This window comes from Theobroma cacao, chromosome 7 (genome assembly GCF_053813885.1).
Source record: "Theobroma cacao isolate CCN51 chromosome 7, ASM5381388v1, whole genome shotgun sequence".
NCBI classification, from domain to species: Eukaryota; Viridiplantae; Streptophyta; class Magnoliopsida; order Malvales; family Malvaceae; genus Theobroma; species Theobroma cacao.
Genome location: NC_142645.1, coordinates 8,887,817 through 8,908,081, shown reverse-complemented (window position 1 = coordinate 8,908,081; position 20,265 = coordinate 8,887,817). Strand labels below are relative to the sequence as shown.

Below are 20,265 nucleotides of genomic sequence, written 5' to 3'. Positions count from 1 at the left end.
AAAAACTTCTAATAAAAGATTGTATAGAGCAGCCAAAGTAATTTGCAAAGTTCTATCCTAATTAAAATATTTTTAATAACACAAGTTAAGAAAATTAAATACCATATTTATTGTAGTGAGTTTTTTCCCTTTGGCTCTAGACTTTAGCTTATTGAATTTTCAAAGGAAGATTTGCTTTCATTTGCGGCCACAGAACCATAAGCAGAGCAATCAAGATAAGATTATCTTAGTTCTTATTTAATCTTTCTTTTTAAACTTTTTATACATATAAAAAAAATCTAAAATATGGACTGATTAGTCCTTTTAGACTTAATAGATAGACGGTGAAATTTTAAGACTACACAATGAATTTATTGGATTACTCGAGTGATTTTATTTATATCTTATTGGAGGCTTATATTAATCTCTCAACTTAGACAAATTATGAAGTAAGATTCCTTTTATGGCAGTTTCGTTATCAAACAGTTGCATACGATATTTCTTCACTTATTTCTGTTTGAGTAGAAAATCAGCTAAGAGCTATGATTGGCTTTGTGTTAAAGTGGTTGGCTTTAGTTAGTTGACTTGACTGACTTTTCGAACGAAGACAAGTGAGAAAGAAACACCGCACCATTTTCCCCATGAAGTATGAGTCTGTCAAAGTCTATGCCAATGGGTTGCTTGTTTCACTACCAATAGGTTGGACACAGATTTTATTCGTTCTTGCTTGTTTGCCTGGAAAATCACCCACGAGCACTATGGCAGGCTTTGTGTTAAATGTGTTTTACAGTTTGGGTTTAATTAGTTCACTGACTTTCAAAAGCAGACTTGGTTAACAATAAAACTAGGAGAACATCATAGTGCTTCTTCGCAACCAAGAATTCATACGTGACCAATTGCAGTTGCCTTGAGAATTCCATTCCATTCCCCATTCATCATGAGAAATGCTCGCTTTATCCTCCCTCTTATTGTTGTCCTTCTGTTTCATAATTTTGTTACTTCTTTGTCTGCACAATCACCCAATATCACCACAGACCAATTGGCTCTTCTTGCATTGAAATCCCATGTAACTTTTGACCCTCAAAACCTTTTGGAGACCAATTGGTCGACTGCTACATCGGTATGCAATTGGATCGGTGTCACTTGCGGAACCCGGCATCTTAGGGTCACAGCTCTAGATCTTTCTGGTATGGGTCTAATAGGCACCATCCCACCTCATTTGGGAAATCTATCTTTCCTCTCCCGGCTGAACATGGGAAACAATAGTTTTCCTGGCTCATTACCCAACCAATTGGCGAATTTGCACCGGTTGAACTTTATAGATTTCAACAACAACAACATCAGTGGAGAAATTCCGTCATGGTTTGGTTCCTTTACTCAACTTCAAGACTTATATCTGTATGATAACAACTTCACAGGTGTAATCCCATCATCTTTGTGCTTTTTACCCAAATTAGAGAGATTGGTCTTGCAAAATAATCAGATTTCGGGTTCCATACCTCCCTCAATTTTCAACTTATCTTCGTTGCAAGTACTTGATCTAAGTAACAACAAACTCTCTGATTCGATACCGTCCATTCCAGTCAACACTTCTTCGCTGCAACTCATTGACCTTTCCGTTAATCTTCTCAGTGGTAATCTCCCGTCAGATCTGTGTAATAGATTTCCTAATTTGCAAGGGCTTTATTTAGGTGGGAACCTGCTTACGGGGAAAATTCCAACTAGTTTATTCAAATGCAAAGAGTTAATGGAATTGACCTTATCTTATAATCATTTTGATGGAAGTTTGCCTTTGGAAATTGGAAATTTGACTATGCTTAAGAAATTGCTGCTTGAGGAGATCAATCTCAAAGGTACGTATGCATTGGAGTATGTCTTTAGATTTGTTTTTTCTGAATAGGCCTCTGTTTTTCCTTCTTATTTTTTGTAGGATGAAATTACATGATTTATCCATCGAATGAACTTTTTTTCTTTTTTAAGAAAAAAGGAAAAAAAGTTGCTTGACATTGTTAATCTCTTAAATTTTTTTGTCTATAAATAGCAACTAAACTTCTATAGAAATGGGCTTGCTAGAAGCCCAAACTTTTTGCCATTTTCTATTTTTCCTTTGTAATTTAAAGAGGTTAAGTATATTTTACAGGTCAAATCCCATGGCAGATTGGTTCTCTTCTAAAGTTAGAGAGCCTCGACTGTTCAAAAAATAACTTAGAAGGACCCATTCCTTCAAGTATTGGGAATTTAACACTTCTTAAGCGCCTCAGTTTTCGGTCTAGCAGCATGTCAGGTACAATATCTCTCTATGTTATTTCATTAATTCTATTGACTCATGGACTAATCTGTGAAAGGTTAGCCTGTATATCCCATACTTTCCTCAGAGTAATATTTGAATCTGAAACTTTTAGGTTGAGATTTTTTTATTCAAAAAAAAAAAAAAACTTTGAGCTTGATTCTTTATTTAGAAAATATATGTATCTATTATTGAGAGAAATGTTTCTATATTAAAATTTCAAATATTAATTGTTACCTGTAAATTCTTTAATCATTTTGATAGATTAAATTTTAGTTTACATTCAATTTACACACTAATTATAAAAGAGGAGAGCATTAATAAAAATTATAAATTAAAATATATTTGTATTAATTTGGATTCAAATAAGAATATTCAGTTTCATTGATTTTAAATGTGTTTAAAAGCTATGTAATAGGACAAATTCAAAAAGACTATGAGCAGCGCACCAAAAAAACTCATACATACATGTCGGTCACTATTTAAATTAAAAAGTCTAAGTTAATGAGTATATTTATATATATATACATCCCACTTTTAAGTGATGTAAGATATTATGTTCACATGAGAACCTTTGAAAATAATAGCTTTGCCTGTAATAATAGTATATATACAGAATCTGGAAGTGTTACTGTTGGAAAATAATAGCTTCACTGGTTTCATCCCTCCATCAATCTTTAACATCTCAACTGCAAAGTCTATTGGTCTTGATTTCAATCGCTTCTCAGGCCAGCTCCCATCAACCACAGGCCTTGGACTTCCCAAACTGCAAGAGCTTTCCATTGCAGTAAATGAACTGAGTGGGCCAATCCCGATCTCTATCTCCAATGCCTCTCAGCTTTTTTTTCTCCAATTGTTGAATAATTCTTTTTCTGGAGTTATTCCTGACACCCTTGGCAATCTAAGATATTTAAAACGCCTCGACCTAAGTCATAACAATTTAAGTAGCATTCCTTCATCTCCAGAATTGAGATTTCTCCCATCATTGACAAACTGCAAAGATTTGAACGCGTTGATATTTGATGGTAATCCCTCAATCAGAGGCGAACTTCCAGCTGCTGTTGGAAATTTATCTGCTTCTCTAACCCTTTTCTTTGCTTCTCTTTGCAACATTAAGGGCAGCATCCCAAGAGAAATTGGTAACTTAACCAGGTTGTTATGGTTGGGTCTTGACCACAATGACTTGACTGGAAAAATACCTACTACAATCGGAAGATTGAGAGATTTGCAAGATGTCAATCTTGGAAACAATAGGCTTGAAGGATCCATTCCATTTGAGTTATGTCATCTGGAGGAGTTGGCGTACTTGACTCTCACAGGTAACAAACTATCTGGACCGATTCCATCATGCTTAGGTGATGTCGTTTCTCTAAGAAATCTTTTCTTAGGCTCCAATAATTTTACCTCAATACCGTCAACCTTGACAAGACTTGATGGTATCTTGTTCCTGGAATTGTCTTCAAATTCTCTAAGCGGCTCTCTCCCAGATATTGGAAAGTGGAAGGTCGTGACCAATTTAAATTTGTCAGATAATCAGTTCTCAGGTTTTATCCCAAGCAGCATTGGTGATCTCAAAGACTTAACTCATCTCTCCTTATCTGGTAATGCCTTACAGGGTTCTATTCCTGAGTCTGTAAGTGAGTTAATAAGTTTGGAACTCTTGGATTTGTCAAGAAATAATCTGTCAGGAACGATCCCCAAGTCCTTGGAGCAACTTTCCTATCTCAAATATTTCAATGTCTCTTTCAATAGACTAGAAGGGGAAATTCCTAATAGAGGATCATTTGGCAACTACTCAATTCAATCATTTATGGGGAATAAAGCCTTGTGTGGTTCACCTCGATTGCAAGTCCCACCTTGCAAAACGAATCCCTCTAGAAGGTCCAAGATGGGTACTGAGCTTTTAAAATATATTCTACCAGCAATTGGCTCAACAATATTGATATTGGCCATGGTTATAATTTTTTTACGAAGTCGAAATCGGAAAGCTGAAGTGCCAACTGAAGAAAATTTGCTAGTATTAGCTGAATGGAGAAGAATTTCTTATCATGAGCTGGATCAAGCTACAGATGGATTTTCTGAAAGCAATTTAATTGGAGTAGGGAGTTTTGGGTCAGCATATCAAGGGACTCTCTCAAATGGTATGAGCATTGCGGTAAAAGTCTTTAATGTAAATGTAGATAGAGCCCTTAAAAGTTTTGATGTTGAGTGTGAGGTCCTTCGCAGTATTCGTCATCGAAATTTGGTCAAAATCATCAGTAGTTGCTCTAACATTGATTTTAAAGCCTTGGTACTTGAGTTCATGCCTAATGGAAGCTTGGAGAAGTGGTTATATTCTCACAACTTTTTTCTGGATATTTCGCAAAGGTTGAATGTAATGATAGACATCGCATTGGCATTGGAATATCTCCATCATGGTCATACCCCTCCTGTAGTTCATTGCGATTTAAAGCCTAACAATGTCCTCCTAGATAAAGATATGATTGCGCATTTGGGTGATTTTGGCATTGCAAAACTCTTAGGAGAAGAGGGTTTAATTCAAACCATGACGCTAGGAACTATCGGATATATGTCACCAGGTGATGGTTTTATTTTATTCTCAATCTTAGATGATTTATATTTCTCCTCTTATTGTTTACATGAACATGCATGTGTATATGTTGTCTTTAGATTCATCACTAAATTTTAAGTATTTTTTTCATTATCTTGCAAAAACAATGGATTTTTTTATGATGAATTTAAATTAATTTTCAAAACAGAATATGGATCAGAAGGGATTATTTCTACAGAAGGTGATGAGTATAGTTTTGGTATTCTTCTTATGGAAACCTTCACAAGAAAGAAGCCCACGGACGAAATGTTTATGGAAAAGACGAGCTTGAAGTGTTGGGTGGAAGAGTCATTACCATATGCAGTAGTTCATGTTGTAGACACTAATTTGCTGAATAATGGAAAAAGTGAAAGCTTAGCAGCGAATGAGTGTGCGCTATCCATTTTGCAATTGGCGCTGGAATGTTCAACGGAGGTACCAGAGAAGAGGATTGATATGAAAGAAGTTGTTGCTAGATTGATGAAAATCAAAGTCACGTTCTTACAAGAAGTTAAAAAAATTTAATTAATAAAAGTCCACAAATAGGGTTTCTAGTTTCCATGCAATTTATATAAAGAAGGTATTTTTTCTTTTTTCACTCCATGTGAACTCAGATAAAGCATTGGACAAGTGCAGTAGTCACAAAGTTGGGGATAATATCTCCCAGCATGTTTCTCTTATTGTCATATATGTCTGTAAGCTACTCGTCAAGATATATATATGTGTGTGTATGTCTAATGTCTGTAAGCATCATGTGGATTGGTTAAATATATACTTGGCTTGAATTAAGACAAACAAAAAAAAATGATGTTGAATAGTTTGAAAAAAATTTGCATACTACACAAAAGCAAGTAAAGAATTTTTTTTTTCTCAGCCAAAAGTAAATTGTATTATGTATTTAAGAATTGATACATGAAATTGGTCATTGGCAAAGAGCCAGACCATGAGAAAAGACAAAGGGATTTGACCACCTTGCACAAATACTCAGTTCATACACATGACTACAGTACATAACATCATTCCTCAGAAATTTAAATGAAGCAGCAAGACAACACCATAACAGACATTAACAGCTCGAGACTCTGCAGGACAGAAAAGGTCTAATAATGGCAAAGCAAAAATAACCTCCCTTCTTGTGTAATGTGCTCCCACCAGAATAGCAACAAAGGAAAATTCCACACAGGGTTACTAAAAAATAGACTCCAGAAAAACTCAAAATAGGGCAAGGTAACTCCCTTGCTTACACATAGTCAACATCTCCAGATATAGCATACAGATGCAATACCATAAAAGGCAGTCAAAATATGAAATTAAAAAATAAAGTAAATTGTGAAAAATAGCCAACCTCATAAACTTATTTAAAAAATAATCTTGAATATAAAGTTAACTGTTTTTACTCAACTTTTGTTATGACATGACAAAAATACTCTTAAAACTCTTTAAGACAAATTAGATGCTTTCGATTTCTCTCTCATGCCATCCCAAACACTAGCCATCCAGCTCTTTCATGCCTTTTAAACATTCAAAACCATGTTTTTGGTTTACTCATCTTTCTTTTCAAAAATTTTAATAATAAAAAGAATTTAAATAGAGGAAAGGAAAGGAATGTTTCAACATTTTGCATCCCTCTTGAAATAAACAAAATGTTCCAATTTTTTCAAATTCGGTGCAAAATTGAAAAAAAAAAAGAAATTGGAAAAAAGGAAAGAAGAAGAAGGTGAAAAAGAACTATAGCGAAGAAAATGGTTTTGCATTTTGGTTGCTTTCGTCCATCTTTAATTTGGTAAAATCTCATTAAAAATTCTAAAAACGTCTTTGCCAGATGATTTTGTTGATGAATCGCAAAACTTTGTCTCACTTCCTAATGATTTTGTAAAAAAAATGTTCAAGAACTTTACTGGAAAGATATTCTCTACTATATGCGGAGGCCTTAAGAGATGATTGCAACATTTTTTTAATATGACAACTTGTTTTTGAACAGGACGTGATACAACTTTTTTGGAGCAAAATACATTAATCCCCTTAACTTTTGGTCATAACTACATATAGGTCCCTTAGTTTTCAAATTGAGCACTCCATCCCAAACTTGTAAGCGATGTTAATATCTAAATGTGAAATGTTTAAAATGTTCTTCTTTTTTCACTCTGTTTCATTCTCTAAAGCAATTGACGACGCTCCTCACCCTAGCACCATCTTGGACTTGCCAAGGCTCCCTGGTGTCATAAGAACACTATATTTGGGCAGGGAGCCCTTCCAATGCTCGTCACTCTCGTAGTCAAATCTAGACAAAAAACGCTAGATCCGCGTTCCTCAGCAGTAGGAGCCCTTCCAACGCTCGTCAACACGGCGGGAATGTTTGATGTGGCATTCCCTCACTAGATTCGACCTTGGGAACGTCGAATCTAGCGCTTCTGTGGCTAGATCTAGTTAGGGAACCCCAAATCTAACATTCCCTAACACTGGGGAGCCCCTTCAACACTCATATGCATTGCAAGAATGCCAAATCTGGAATTTTCTATCTAGATTTGTTGTTCCTGTAGTCAGATTCATTCTAAGAACGTTTGCTGTCACTGCCATCTATGTCGGAGAAAATTTAGTGAAAGACGGAGAGAGAATGTTGGGTAGAGAGAAATTGTATTTTATATAGTGATAATTTTTAAAATTAATGACTAGTAAAATTATCCTAAAAATATCATTACGTCATCAAATTAACGGAAAACTTATGTGTCCAAAGAAAATATTCTTTTAGGGTGGAGTTTTTATTTTAAAAATTAATAGATTCATGTATAATTATGATAAAAAAATTAAAAAAAAGTGAATTTCAAACATCTTTACCTGATTATCATGATCAAAAGGTACTAAATCCCTGTTTTGAAAAAAAAACCAGGGTGGTTTATGGTTACGTTACAAAATTAGTACGTGAGTTGGTATTCTTTCTAGAAATTACAGGCTTTAGCTCTGCAAAAATTCCCTTGTTTAATTAGGTGGTTCTTTTTCTAGGTTGTTGTCAACATTGCATCGTTTTTTCTTAAGAATAGAGAACTTACTGGTGGGTGTCCGTGCAATCATGTTTTGGCAGATATAGCTTTGACAATTGTTAGGATAGTCTTGAATTGTGATTTAATTAGGATTGTTTAATTCTAATTAAACTAATATACCTTATTAAATAGTCTTTAAATCTAGTTAGACTAGAATAACAATTCCTAATTATATTAGGATAAAGATTATTGTACTATAAAAGAACCCTATGAGGTTAAAGAATAATCATCACTTAGATTTAGAGAGAGTGATTTGAGTGTACATGGGATAAGGGTTGAGAGTTTGAGATTGTTCTTGTAATCTCCGGATTTTTCTCTTAGTGGATTTTTTTTTTATTGCTATGCCCGTGGATATAGGTCATCAAAAGATCAAACCACGTAAATTCTTATGTTCTTAGTTTATCCTACACCAAAATTATTGCTACAGAAGGTGATGTGTATAGTTTTGGTGTTCTTGTTATGGAAACCTTCACAAGAAAGAAGCCCACAGACGAAATGTTTATGGAAATCCGTTGAAAATCCATTGGAAATTTGAATTTTTGCCCTTTTTTTTAGAAATCCGTTGAAAATTTCCAACAAAATTTCCGTTGGAAAAGGCAATTCCAACGGAAAGTTTCCAACGAAAAATTCCATTGGAAAACATATTTCCAACGGAAAATTCGGTTGGCATTTCCAACGAAAATTTCTGTTGGAAATATGCTTTCCAACGGAATTTTCTGTTGGTAATAGTTTGACCTATTATTTTTATAATAAATTTTCTGAAAAAATTACCATTTTTGTTTCCAATACTAAATTTAATTCCGCATTCAACTGTAAAATATATTAAATAAAAACACATTACAAAATTGAGATTCAAGTCCTAACATCTAATTATAAATTATCCTTAACACACAATATATAATATAGTTTGATACATATGAATATTAAATATAACATCCTTAAAATTTATCCAAGTGTTTGCTCTGAAAATTATACATCATGTGAGGGAAGTTTTTTTCTTACTTGTCAAGTTTTGAAGGTCCCGCATCGCCAAGGGTTGAACGCGCATTACTCATGAACATGGTTTCCATACGTGCCATAAATTCACTCATGCCTTCCGCCATCACATTTCTCATTTCTTCACGTATTTCCCCACATATTTCCTCACGTATCTTATTCAAGTTTTGTGCAAGATTTTCCATTTTTTCTTCCAATGCATTTGCAGGACTGTTAAAGTTTGAGTTGAGAGGGCCACATGCAGACTCAGATGTTGCTATATTGGATTGTATTCCAGTTAGTAAGCTGTCGCAGGGACACGAGTGCCAAACCCATACACATGAGTGCGTGTAGTCTCCTTCCCTCCAATTACTTCAGTCCAACCATGTGGATCAAATTCCGGCTGAGAAGATGACTCATCGCCATACTTCTGCGATAGTACAGAATTATACATTTCCTACATAAAAACCATCATTAATGATTAATATTGAAGCAGAACATCAACTTAGAAGAAATAGTCAACATTAATGAATTTTTACTTACACTTTTAGACTTGGACTTGTTATCAATAAAATCACCATGACCCCTTGAGCGCTTATGAGTATGGTTGAAAACTTCCAAGAAGGTAACATCTCGTTTCAGCCCAATTGCCTGAATTTATTAACAATTGTATTTAGTCAATCATAATCGATATATATATATATATATACATATATATATTTTTTATTCTACATATATATAACATGTATAGAAAAATCGAAATCCAATATATATGTAAACAATTTAAATGAAATTCATGGGAAAACATACATATTAATTCTGAGTAACATTAATTCATACCATCCTTTTTGCATGAACCACAAATGGAATTGAACCGCCAGTGTGCTTTGGAATGCTTCCTTCTTTTGGCGTTAAACAATTTTGCCTTACTTTTCGTGATTTGTTTTACCACTCTTCTGTACCCCATACTGTATCGATCAGGGTGTCCCATATTTCATTTGTGATCCATTCCTTCGACATGCCTCTGCATTCTGTAATGTTGTTAGTTTTAGCTTCAGTCATTGCTTTATGCCTTTCTTCTGAAAGCATGTCTCTTAATCGATCGGAACAAATTGTTTCCTATATGCGTCGAACTACAACATCTTTATTTGCAGACCAAACACACTTTTCCTACAACATAATGTAATACAATAATTTAACAAAGTTATACAAATTAATGGAAAAGTGTACGCTTAACAAATATATAACAAACATAATACCTGAAATTTTCTAAATATTAACTCTTTCATATCATTAGGGACTTTCCTCCATGTCGACCATGGACCATGAAAGTGATTTTTGATGATCCTTGTTATTGTAGATGTGACCCCTCTCTAAAAAAAAGTGCTTGTAAAATATTTTAAATAATTGTATATATTAAAATTAAAAAAATTATAAATTGAGTTGAAAAATATAACAAGTTTAACAAGATAACATACCTATTCCCAATAGGAGTTATACGCAGTCTGTTCGATGGATCTACAGGAGTCTGTAGTCCTACACTGGGTCCTTTACCTCTTGATCTTGACGATTCCTCATTTGCATTTCCACTAAGATCAATAGATGGGGATCTTGTAATATCATGTGTAGATGTCTCATTTTCTACTTGCTCTGCAAATGCATCGTACAAAGACTGTGTCTCAAATGGCGCATCAGTATTCTGCTGCTGCACCTGTTGTGGAATGGATATATCATCACACGCTTGGGAACTTGTAAGCATAGCCATACTTCCCGTTGCATATGAAGACCTAGGTCTCAGTTTTGATTGCTTCCCTTTAACCATCATTCCTACAATTTCCAACGTATTGTTAAAATCCCATTAGCAATTATTATTAATATGATTATTATTATAACAGAATAAAAATATCAATTCACAGTAATGACACATATAATTCTTAAAATTTAGAAGCAAAGCAGCAATTATATATTAACTAATTTCAACATTTAAATCTCGATTTTAACTCAAACGTTCTAATTTTACATCATGTCAAAATACTTTAATATTGTAAAATTTAAGTTCAACAATACCGTAAAAATAAAATATTAAACCAATATCCTACGTGGCTACAGTCATCATTCACTTCCTTATTAATCAAACTCATGTTCTACATTATTATCACTATCATCATTATAAGTTTCACAATCGTCGTGCTCCACATGATCTTCATCTTCATCTTCATCTTCGTATTCATCTTCATCTTCATCTTCATCATCATCTTCATTATCTTCTCTTTCCATGTCGTCTTTTTCATCTTTATCTTTATCGATATCATCTTCTTCATCCTCAATCGATAGATTAACCTCTTCATAATCACCACTCGCTAACTCTGTTAAATCAACTTCCTCTGATTGAGTACTAGTAATTGAATTGGACACATCTTCTTGGTATACTCCTTCATTCAAATCACTTTGATTTTCTCTATCACCACTAATAGGAATTTGAAATCTACTCCTAGCTTTTGTTTTAAATACTGCCCACCAATCACGTCGATCTCTTATTCTTGATGGATAACTACTATAATAAACTTGGTGAGCTTGGGCAGCTAAAACAAATGGTTCATTACTAGCCAGTATTGAGTTGTAATTGACATCAACAAGACCATGTAATCGATCTACCTTTATTCCTTTTTCAGTATCAAACCAATGACACTTGAATAGAACAACTCTATTCCCTATACCAAAATACTCCAACTCGATTATAACCACTAAGATGCCATAAAAGTCATGCTCATGATCATTGTAAAAACTTCCTTTTATGCAAACCCCACTATTCATTGTCTTACGATTTTGGCCGTAATCTAAGGTGTGAAACTTGAAACCATTTACAAAATATCCACTATAACACCTTATCATCCGTCCGGGACCATAAGAGATTTCAATTAAACGTTGGTCTATTTCCTCATTATGCTTTGCAAACTACAAGGATATTTTACAAGAGAATAAAATAATAAATTACATAATAAAAAAGAAATGGATTAATTAAAAGTTCACTTCTATGTTAAGGAAACTTACATAATTTTTAAACCATTTAACGAATCTCGCATCACATACTTTCTCCAATTCCTCTTCCGAAATTTCCACAACATCTCCCTTCACAATTTCATCAAATATCCTATCATAATATCCATGACTACGTGATTAACTTCAATCTTATTATAGGATATTAACAAGTTAAAAAAGTAATGGTACTTACTTTATATATGGCAGCATCTCTTCACAATTCATTAAAACATATAACTCCACAGCATAAAACTTATCGTCATTTAAAAATCGAGATTTATCACATGAACCAAAAGCTCGCCCCGGGTGAGTGAAAATTGAAAGACGACCCATAAAGTCCATCTATCCCCCATCATCATTACGTGGCACTCGATTTACTCTTGTTCGCACAGTAGGTTCAAAATACCATGAACAGAATGAGGAAACTTCCTTGATAACATAAGCCTCACATATAGATCCTTCAACAGAGGCACGATTTTTTACTTTCTTCTTCAACTGTTGCAAAAACCTAACAACCACAATATTCATCAATCTTATGATGTACTTTTAACTCTTCAAAATAAATATATGAAAACAAATATTAATTATTTTACCTCTCAAATGGATACATCCATCGATACTGGACGGGTCCACCAACCTTGGCCTCGTAAGGTAAATGAATTGACAAATGCTCAATCAAGTCAAAGAAACCTAGAGGAAATATCCTCTCTAGTTTGCATATAATTTCACATATTTTTCCTTGCAATGTTTCCATATGATCAATAGGTATTTCAGTTGTGCACAAATCCCTAAAAAATTGAGATATCTCAGTAATTGAATCCCAAATTGTTTGAGGCAGCATATCACGAAATGCAATTGGGAGCAATCGTTGCATAAAAACATGACAATCATGACTTTTCATCCCATAAAATTTTTCAATAATCTCATTAACACACCGAGAAATATTCGACACAAAACCATCTGGTAATCTCAATTGTTTAACCCAAGCACAAACATTTCTTATTTCCTCCTTATTTAATGTGTAAGCAGCCTTGGGCTTGTACAGTTTTCCATTATTTTCCACCAATTCCAATTTTGGCCGCTTGCAATATACCTTCAAATCTTGTCGTGCCTTTATGTTGTCCTTTGTCCTTCCTTTAACATCCATCACTGTGTTGAGTATATTCTCAAAAAAATTACGTTCAATATACATAACATCTAAATTGTGACGAATAAGAAGCGTATGCCAATAAGGTAGAGACCAAAATATACTCTTCTTCACCTAATTATGACAAACACCATATCTTGAACTCTTTCGCTCACCACATTTTGTTCCGAATGGGAGATGAGGAAGCTCATTCAAATGTGTCAATATTTCTGCGCCTGATAATCGAGGAAATGGTAAGTCATATTCAACTCCTTTTTTAATAAATTTGTCTCTCTGCCTCCTAAAAGGATGATTAGTTGGTAAAAATTGCCGATGACAATCAAAGAAACAAGGTTTCCTATCATGTTCCAATATGAAAGATTTAGAATGTTCCATGCAATATGGACATGATAATCGTCCATGTGTACTCCACCCTGACAACATACCATAAGTAGGAAAATCATTAATTGTCCACAATAATGCTACCCTCATATGAAAATTTTGTTTCCTATATGCATCATAGGTCAGAATACCTTCTCTCCACAATAAAGTCAGCTCATCAATCAGAGGCCTCAAGAAAACATCTATATTTTGACTTGGACTTTTCTTACCCGAGATAACCATGTTAAGAAATATATATTGTTGTTTCATACACATCCATGGGGTTAAATTATACACACAAAGCATTACTGGCCAAACAGAATACGGCTTGGCAATCGATCCAAAAGGGTTGAAACCGTCAGCACATAACCCGAGTCTTACATTTCGAGGTTCCATTGCAAAGAATTCATGTGTGCGGTTGAAGAGTTGCCAAGCCTCACCATCAACAGAGTGTCTAAGGAGTCCATCATCACTGTGGTGTTGTGCATGCCACGTCATATGTTCAACAGTTTTACACGACATATAAAGCCTTTGGAGCCTCGGTATAAGTGGCAAGTAAGGCAAAATCTTGTAAGGAATTTTCTTATGCCTTCTCACACTTGAATTCCTCTGTTTATACCGAGGATGTCCACATACTTGACATTGCTCAAATGTAGCGAATCACTCATAAAATAACATGCAATTGTTCTTACAAGCATCAATTTTGATATATCCCAAACCAAGCTTTGCTACCTTCTTCTTCATCCTATAAAAGTCGATAGGTAAATTCTCATCAGATGGCAACATATTCTTTATTATCTCCAACAGTCGATCAAAACATGATTCACTCAAATTGTACTCCACCTTAACATTTAACAGTTGCGACATAGCTGAAAGCGTTGTGTGCTTTGTGCAACCTACCCACAAAGGTTCCTCTGCATTGTTTAACAAAGAGTAAAAGGAAGACACATTTGGATTGGGATCTTCTTCCATAAAGCTAGAGTCATTTTCAGAACGATGGTTGAAAGCAACTTCGGGACGCATAGCATCCCTAACCATTCTAGTATATGGATTTTCTATTTCATCTTCATATGTAGGTTCTCGAAAAGCAGCATCTCCCTCAAATCTAAGGGATGGTTCAACTCTAGATCTACTTCTTGATGATTTTCCAACATGATCTTCCCCATGTAAACTCCAAATTGTGTAAGCCCTAGTAAAACCACGGTTTAGGATGTGTTCTGTGACTTTATCTTTATCTAAGAACTTGTTGTTACTACATCGTGTGCAAGGGCATCTAATTTTATTCTTCCACATAAATGTAGTCTTCGAACATGCGAAATTAATAAATTCAGTAACTCCATTTACAAATTCAGCTGTAATGAATCCATTCTGTAATCGACGGTACATCCAAGAGCGATCTCCCGACATTTTATAATCCTAAGTATCATAGAATATCATTATTAAGACTAATTTGTATTGATGGAAACAGAACAATTTGTTAAACCTTACATTCCAATATGTATTATATATATATATATATATATGTATATATTCAAAATTACATATATTTTGCAAAGTATCCCTTATAGTATAAATTATTGCGTACATGAATTATCCGTTAAACCTAGGAAAATGGTTTATAATTATTAGGATAGCATCAGATTGAACAGCATGAGTATTGCGGATGGGTCAAAATATATGTACTATTATCCGTTGGAAAGGCTAGTATCATTTATATATAAAATTGAAGTTTAACGGGGGTGGTCAGTTCTCAAATACCAACATTTAATTGCTTGTGTGTTTATCTTACTCACCTCGAAAATTAAACCAAAACCCAATCTTGTTTTGAAGTAGACCGAACACAGGTTTGATGCTTCCAAAGCCGACCTTAGCCTTTGACTGAAGTTAAAGCAATGAAACGTTTAGGCTTGTAACCATAAATCAAATAATTAAAACACAATAACATCATTAAAAATACATAGGGCGCATCAATTGATAAACAAATCATGATAAACATCAAATAAACAAGATGTACAAAATTAACCCCTAGGGCTAGGAATGTCAACGGCTCATGTACCCTATAATTTTCCTAAACCCGAACCCTAACCCTATTACATTTTTACTACCTTATAATTACTCTAACCCGTTTAAAAATCTGATTATATTAAAAAATTATTAAAATCTTCTTTATACAATTTCTCAATGTATACCCGAATCTGTATACATATACAATAATATTTATCTACGTATTTCATAAAATTAACTACACATTAATTTTTCTTCCATAAAAAAATTTAAATTAAAATTTAAATAATCAAAAAGAAATATCTTAAACTTAAAATTAAATAATATAAAATTAAATAACTAAAAATAAATATATGGGGAACCAGACAACAGCATTATCACCAAATTCACAAGTCTGAAAGTACTAATTGTAATCTGGGGTAATGAAAAACTCTCTCATAAACTAAGGACAACATCGACATTGGCATGTAAAATTAATTTGTAGGGTATCAATTTTTAGAAACATACAGCCATGGTTGAAGCATCAAATCTTGTTTGCATAACAATTATTAAGAATGAACCTAGTTTAACAAAATCCTATACCAAAATCTCAGCTGGGGAATAACAATGGCATGGGGCTTGGGACGACACAGAGGCAGCCGATAGGGAGTAGCTGTGGCTGGGCAACTGGGGAGAAAATTCAGATAAACCGATGAAGGAGTCGAGCTTGGCGTGGTAGGCCAGCAACTAGGGAAGAACAAGGGCGTGGAGCTTGGGGAGACACCCACGCAGTCGGTAGACCTTGGCTGTGGCTGGGCTGTTGGAGAGAAAAGGCAGATCAATAGATGAAAGACCCGAGCTTGGCGTGGTAGGCCGGCAGCTAGCTGTAAACACCATATTTTTTATGTTAAAAAAATTAATAACAATAATACTTAACTAATAAAAAAATAAAAAAAATACTGTTAGGGCACGGACGCCTTGCCAGTACCAATATCACCACTACAATGCGAGATGCACAAAATTCGCGTCTGGCAGAGTAGTGGAACGAAGCCTTGCACATACCACAACCCATCAAAATTCACAAGTGTAGCACAGGGGATCCGAGGGCCAAAAACTCAATTGTAAAAATTCCTAAAAATCCCTAGCAACCCAAAAACACACAAAGCCAAAATCAATTCCCTAGTCTAGCAGCCAGAAACCTCAATCCACAAACCAAATAATACCAAACAATACAAAAAAAATCTGAATATGAAAAAAATATATATATAGAGAAATAGAGCTTTGGGTGAAGGGATGCCAACCATCAGTGGGAGTTTAGGGAGTTTGGGGTTTGTACCGTCAATTTTAGAGAGAGTGTTGGGGCATCAGGTTTGCTTCCGATGAAAGGAAGAAGCGAGAGAGAGAATATCTGAGTTGCTATGCCGTCGGTTCTAGATAGAGCTGAGGCGATTCGGCCTTGTGTCACCGGTTGGAAAAGGAAGAAGCGAGAGAGACAAGATCTGGGTTGCTGTGCCGCCAGTTCTAGAGAGAGCTGGGGCTTCGGGCTTGTGTCGTCGACTGAAAAAGGAAGAAGCCAGAGCGGACCAGATCTAGGTTCTTGTGCCTTCGGTTCTAGAGAGAGCTGGGGCTTCAGCCTTGTGTCACCGGCTGGAAAATGAAGGCCTTGAGAGAGAGAGCTGTAGGTCGGGGAAGAACATCCGGTGAAGGAGTCGACTGAAGGAGGGAAGGAGTGACACCCGAATAGAAGAAAAGAAAAAAAGGAAACAGAAGGGTCGGGGGGGGGGGGGTGGGATGGGTTTTTAATTTTTATTCCTTTTTTAATTATTTTAACATAAAAGACTATTACATAAATATTTAACATTTGGATTAATGTGCTAAAAACACATTTTGCTATATAAATTTTATAAGTATTAAAATTATCATTTTCATAATATTAATATCAAATAAAAAATAAATAAATATTAAAATGTTTATAGTGTATCTAAAAAATAGTAATTATGTTTTTTTAAATAAATCGAATTTATATAAAACATAGTTATCAAAAGACCTTATAATTTAACTAATAATCATAAATTTATTGATTATATGAATTAATTTGTCCTTATTTACATGAAATTTAAAAAAATTGCTAAGTAAAAAAACTATTCTAATCTCACAACTTCTTTTTAAATTATTAAGTTTATATATTAAAAATTTATATAAACAAAAGTATATATATTATTTAGTAATTACTTTATAAGACAATAGTAATTATATTTTTTTATAAATAAACATAATATATAATATAAAATGTATGTGTTAAAAGACATTATAAGTTTTATATTATAAAGTATATGTATTATAAGTATTATAGTGTATATACGAAAGCCGTAATTATATTCTTTTTAAATTAACCCAATGTATATAAAGTATAGATATTAAAAGATCTTACAATTTTATTAATTATATGAATTTGCTCTTAGTTACATGAAATTTTAAAAAAATAGTTCAGTTTCAAAACTATTATAATCTCACAACTTTTTTTAAGATAATTAACTTCATATATTGTAAATTTATATAAACAAAGGTATATATATTATTTAGTAACTCATTTATATAATAGTAATTACAAGTTATAGTAACATAATATATAATAGAAAGTGTGTGTGTTAAAAGACATTACAAGTTATAGTAACTCTAAAGTGTGTGTATATATATATATATGCGATTTGGATCCTATTACATTAATCATCTAAACTTCAATTTACTATAACCTTACATAAATTATATCCTCACATATATATATAGACCCTTATTTAATATATCTCATATTTTTTATCGATTTTTTTCTTAAATCATAATTGTTTATATATATATATATATATATATACATCAAGACTAATTTCTATAGCTCTCGGTCAGAATTGCATGAGTACATAGATATAATAAAATGATATTTTTTAAGCACAAATATTAATAAGTTTATTATAAAACTTCAATCTTAATTTACATATATTAGCTAATTACAATTAAAATGTAAATAAAGTAATATATACTTTTTAATATGATTTTTATATCTTATCATGGTTTTTTATAAAATATAAAATCTTACATAGAAATTTTTTTCAATTTTGGAGTAATATAATATTACCGTAATTTGGTTGTATTAATCAATATTGTATGATTCATTCAAGTTAAAAAAATTATACAAAATTACTCAAAGGAAAACATATTTAAACAGAGCCCAAAATTTTACTTCAATAACTATGTATTTGCTTAAAGAGATATCTAAATTTTTTCGAAAAAAAAATTTAAATTTTTAAAAAATGTTAATTATATAATTTTTTAACATTATTATTATTTCCAACGGAAAATTCCGTTGGAAAGTTACATTTTTAATATATCATCGACTCTTTATATGTTCCAACGGATTTTCAACGAAAATTTCCGTTGGAAACTGTAAAAAGATTGTAAAATTTTTTTTAAAGTTTTATTCTCCAACAGAAAATTTCGTTGGAAACTGTAAATATTACACATTTTTTTTTATTTTACAGTTTCGACGGTTTTCCAACGGAATATTCCGTTGGAAATTTCCAATGGAAATTTCCGTTGGAAATCTGTTGGAAATATTGTACAAGTCAAATTTTCAATATAAATCCGTTGGAAATCCGTCGGAACAAGCAATTAAAAATTTTAACTATACTCCGTTGGAAATCCATTGCAAATTCGTTGGAAATACAAGGATTTTTTGTAGTGTTCTAGTGTAATGTGCTCCCACCAGAATAGCAACTAAGGAAAATTCCACACAGGGCTACTTAAAATATAGACACCAGAAAAACTCAAAATAGCACAAGGTAACTCCCTTGCTTACACATAGTCAACATCTCCAGATATAGCATGCAGATGCAATACCATACCAGGCAGTCAAAATATGAAATTTAAAAATAGAGTAAATTGTGAAAAATAGTCAACCTTATAAGCTCATTTCAAAAATAATTTTGAATATAAAGTAAACTGTTTTTATTGAACTTTGGTTAGGACAAGACAAAAATACCTTTAAAACCCTTTGAGACAAATTTAGATGCTCTTGATTTCTCTCTCACGCCATCCAGAACACTGCCCATCCATCTCTCTCATGCCTTTTAAACATTCAAAATGATGTTTTTGGTTTGCTCATCTTTCTTTCCAAAAATCTTAATAATAAAAAGAATTTAAATAAAGGAAAGGAAAGGAATGTTTCAAGATTTTCCATCCCTCTTGAAATAAACAAAATGTTCCAATTTTTTCAAATTTGGTGCAAAATTGAAATAAAGAGAAAGTGAAAAACAAAAAAGAAAGAAGAAGAAGGTGAAAAAGAACTACAAGGAAGAAAACGGTTTTTGTGTTTTGGTTACTTCCATCCATCTTTAATTTGGTAAATCTCATAAAAAATTCTAAAAAAGTTTTTGCTAGATGATTTTGTTGATGAATCACAAAACCTTTTGTCACTTCCTAATGATTTTGTAAAGAAAATGTTCAAGAACTTTGCTGGAAAGATATTCTTTACTGTTTGTGAAGGCCTTAAGAGATGACTGTAATATTTCTTTAATATGACATATAACAACTTTTTTTTAATAAGACGCGATACAACTTTTTTTGAAGCAAAATATATTAATTCCCTCAACTTTTGGTTATAATTACATACGAGTCCATTAGTTTTCAAATTTAACACTCTATCCCAAACTTGTAAACGATGTTAATGTCTAAATGTGAAATATTTAAAATGTTTTTCTTCTTTTTCCACTTTTTTTCTTTCTGTCAAGTGATTGACGACGCTCCTCACCCCAGCACCATCTTTCACTTGCCAAGGCTCCCTAGCATCACGAGAACACTAGATTTGGTCAAAGAG

At 33.1% G+C, this 20,265-nt stretch overlaps 2 protein-coding genes across 3 annotated transcripts; one reads left to right on the top strand and one right to left on the bottom strand.

Annotated features, from left to right (window-relative positions):
• Nucleotides 1-657: 657 nt before the first annotated feature.
• LOC18594311 (uncharacterized) lies at nt 658-5,594 on the top strand. 2 transcript variants are annotated; one of them, XM_088808553.1, is made up of 4 exons: nt 658-1,832; nt 2,120-2,263; nt 2,854-4,845; nt 5,026-5,594. In XM_088808553.1, exons 1-4 carry the CDS (start codon nt 917-919, stop codon nt 5,379-5,381), a joined length of 3,408 nt encoding a protein of 1,135 aa, XP_088664679.1. In that variant the 5' UTR covers nt 658-916; the 3' UTR covers nt 5,382-5,594. The 2 variants fall into 2 exon arrangements, with proteins under 2 accessions (XP_088664679.1, XP_088664678.1); XM_088808552.1 differs by having other exon boundaries at nt 659-1,832; nt 2,995-4,845.
• Nucleotides 5,595-13,169: 7,575 nt separating this feature from the next.
• LOC148761626 (uncharacterized) lies at nt 13,170-14,822 on the bottom strand. Its single transcript, XM_088808671.1, has 2 exons — nt 14,148-14,822; nt 13,170-14,024 (listed from the first exon to the last, which is right to left on the bottom strand). Exons 1-2 carry the CDS (start codon nt 14,820-14,822, stop codon nt 13,170-13,172), a joined length of 1,530 nt encoding a protein of 509 aa, XP_088664797.1.
• Nucleotides 14,823-20,265: the final 5,443 nt, after the last annotated feature.